At 44.6% G+C, this 2911-nt stretch overlaps 1 protein-coding gene across 1 annotated transcript; it reads left to right on the top strand.

Annotated features, from left to right (window-relative positions):
* Positions 1–507: 507 nt before the first annotated feature.
* On the top strand, positions 508–1751 carry LOC104516112. Its single transcript, XM_010160332.1, is given in 2 exon segments — positions 508–1216; positions 1219–1751. Coding segments are annotated over 2 exon segments (1242 nt in total).
* The last annotated feature ends 1160 nt before the right edge of the window (positions 1752–2911 follow it).

Here is a 2911-nt window from a genome sequence, read left to right as displayed (position 1 = left end):
GAAGGTGAGGGAGATCTTCCTGTTGATTTGCAATGTTCAGACTGGAACCCCTTTAAAAACTCAGAGAGGAATCCGGGGTAGCTGGAGCCATTCCTAGTCCTGGACATGATCAACGGTTTATGTCTAAAGGCGCAGGGATCTCAATCTGGTGATTTAACAGATGAGTTTGTGTTTTGTGTAACTTTGGAATAGCAGCAATTTAAAGTGGAATAGCAGCAATTCAAAGCTCATTAACACTATTAAGATAAATCACAAAACAAAATAAAGATTCACAGAGTGGAAGGGGTTTGAAGGGATGTCTAGAGATCATCTAACCCCGCTTTTTTGGGCTAAACGAGTACCTGCACATTTATAGATGTTCATGATGATTTCCCCACAGAAGTAGTGAACGGGGATTTAGATAAACTAGATGACTTTTTGGAAACCTATCATGCTCACCTGTCTCCCCAAAGGTGGGAATGGGCAAAAAATCACTGGTTCCAATTGCAGAGTATAGTGGATAGGATCATGATGTTGCAGAAGGAGACTAAAAATAAGACCGGGAAGGGAAAATCCATAATTTGTGCAGTTTTGGGAGCAAGTGTGGCAGCAGCCGTGGAAGATAGGAGGCAGAAGCTGTGTCAAAATGATACCACAATAGACTTCTTGAACATGATAAATAAACCGTTAAGAGAGCAGTTAAGCGAGACCCAGCAGCTGTTAGAGGAGGAAAGAAACCAGAACGTTTTACTAAAAGAAGCATTGAGAGAAGAATTGTGGAAAGAGAGTGACTCATGTGGAGAGGTGGAATCAAAGTTAGAAGAGAGAGGCATTAGGCAAATTTATCCCCAGGGGGACTTGGAGAGAGCAAAAGCAACAGTAGATAGTCTTCCTCATATATATCACCATATGTATCCCCTGGTCAAAACTGAGGATTTATATGAGGTTGATAACGATGATCACCCCCAAGTTATAACTAAAGAGGTTCTGTTTACAGCGACTGAGTTAGCAAAATTAAGGAAAGATTCTGCAAGTAATCCAAAGGAATCAGAAACAGAGTATGTCTGGAGAATATCATTATCAGGGGGAGATGGAATCCTGTTGTCAGAAAAGGAAGCAGAAGGATATTGGGCTCCAGGTGTGTTTCTAACAACCAACAATTATCATGCCCCATGGTCATTGATGCAGAGGACAGCATATTGGGCTGGGGGGCTGAACCCTTTGGAGGGGGGAGACCCCTAGCAATGACAGGTACAGTGGATCAACTGGTAGAAAGTGTGCAAAAGGTAGCTTGTTTGCAGATGACGTACGATAGGGAGCTCAAACCTAACCAGAGCTCCCCAGTGATGATGCCTGTGGATCTGGAACGGACGACTTCTCTAATTCAAGAACTTCCTGATTCTCTAAAGCCCATTGGGATCCAGCTGCAGGGGAAGATACAAAATACCCCTGTAGCAGACAGAGTTACAGCCTCCCTCGAGGGGGTAACGGCCCCCAGTCACCAGTGGTCAGGGAGAAAAGTGTGGACGTGGGGAGAAGTAGCCCAAGAACTAATTAATTTTGGGAGAAAATATGGTCCTCTTGGTGGATCCTGGCAAAGACCCAAAACCAAAACTGTATGGGCCGCAGGAAAAGGAGAGAAGCGATTGGCGCTGGTTAAGAGAAGTCAGGATTTAAAATCAGTCCGATTTACTGATCCTGGGAGGGGAAGACCCCGAGGCTCCAAGAATGGTGGCAACTGGGACTCCAGAGAGGCATTCCCTGAGATCTAATGGATGGGCTTCTGACTCAGAAATTGGAGACACTTGTACGAAAATGGTCAGGGAAAAAAAATAAATGTTGAGACAACCCCTAGTGCCCCAACAGGGATAGACTCCGGGGAGGAACCTAACGAAGAAAAGAGGGTGATGGGAAACTAGACCCTCCGTCCCCTGAAGGTGAGGGGGAAACAGGGGATGGATGTTTATAAGACAACTCACCTTAAATATGAGAGGGGATTTATTGACTACAGTGACTGTAGGGCCACAGAAAAAAGAAGTAACCTTTTTAATTGGTACAGGGGCACAAATCACCGCACTGATGTGGACTGAAACAGATCAGAGTGGAATTTTGACTTTGTATAAAAATTTGATTGTCTTTAATGCTTTGGGAGAAACCCAATTGGTACCAATGGTCTCAGTAATATTATGTCTGCCTGGGGAGGAAGACCCAGTTAACACCCAGGTTGCAATAGGCTCTTTCCCGACAAATCTTTTGGGCATAGATGTATTGAAGGGCAGACAGTGGTATGATACCCAGGGAAACTCATGGTCTTTTGTTAATCCTCAGATCAGAAAATTAGTTGAAGCATCCTGGCCAGAGGTGTGCCTATTGCACGCAGAACCTGCCCTTCCCCCATCCAAAATAACTAACGTGAAGCCATACCTGTTGCCATTAGGGGCCCGGAAAGGAATATCCCCTGTGATTGAGGATCTTAAACAACAGGAAATTTTAGTGTTCACCCACTCCCCGTACAATTTCCCCGTGTGACCAGTGCGTAAACCAAACGGTAAGAGGAGACTGACCATAGTTTATTGTCGAATTAATGCGAATACTGGCCCCTTGATGGTGGCAGTATATAACATAGCTGAGCTAACCTCACTCATTCAGAATCAAGCTCACCAGATGATGGCCACAAGTGATTTGAAAGATATGTTTTTCACAGTTCCCTTGCAGGAAAAGGACCGTGATCGTTTTGCTTTCACATGGGAGGGACAACACTTGCCTCCCTCAAGGCTATAAATATTCTCCCACCTTAGCACATCATGTTTTGGTGCTTGAGCTAACCCAAATTCCCCCGGGACCAGGAGTTAGAGTTTATCAATATATTGATGATATTTCAGTAGGAGGGGATCAAATTACTCCAAGGTAGGTGTCGTGGTTTAACTCTGGC

Source organism: Eurypyga helias, unplaced genomic scaffold, assembly GCF_000690775.1.
Source record: "Eurypyga helias isolate BGI_N326 unplaced genomic scaffold, ASM69077v1 scaffold22151, whole genome shotgun sequence".
Lineage (NCBI taxonomy): Eukaryota > Metazoa > Chordata > Aves > Eurypygiformes > Eurypygidae > Eurypyga > Eurypyga helias.
The sequence above is the reverse complement of the archived record's forward strand: the minus strand, read 5'-3'. Positions and strand labels throughout refer to the sequence as shown.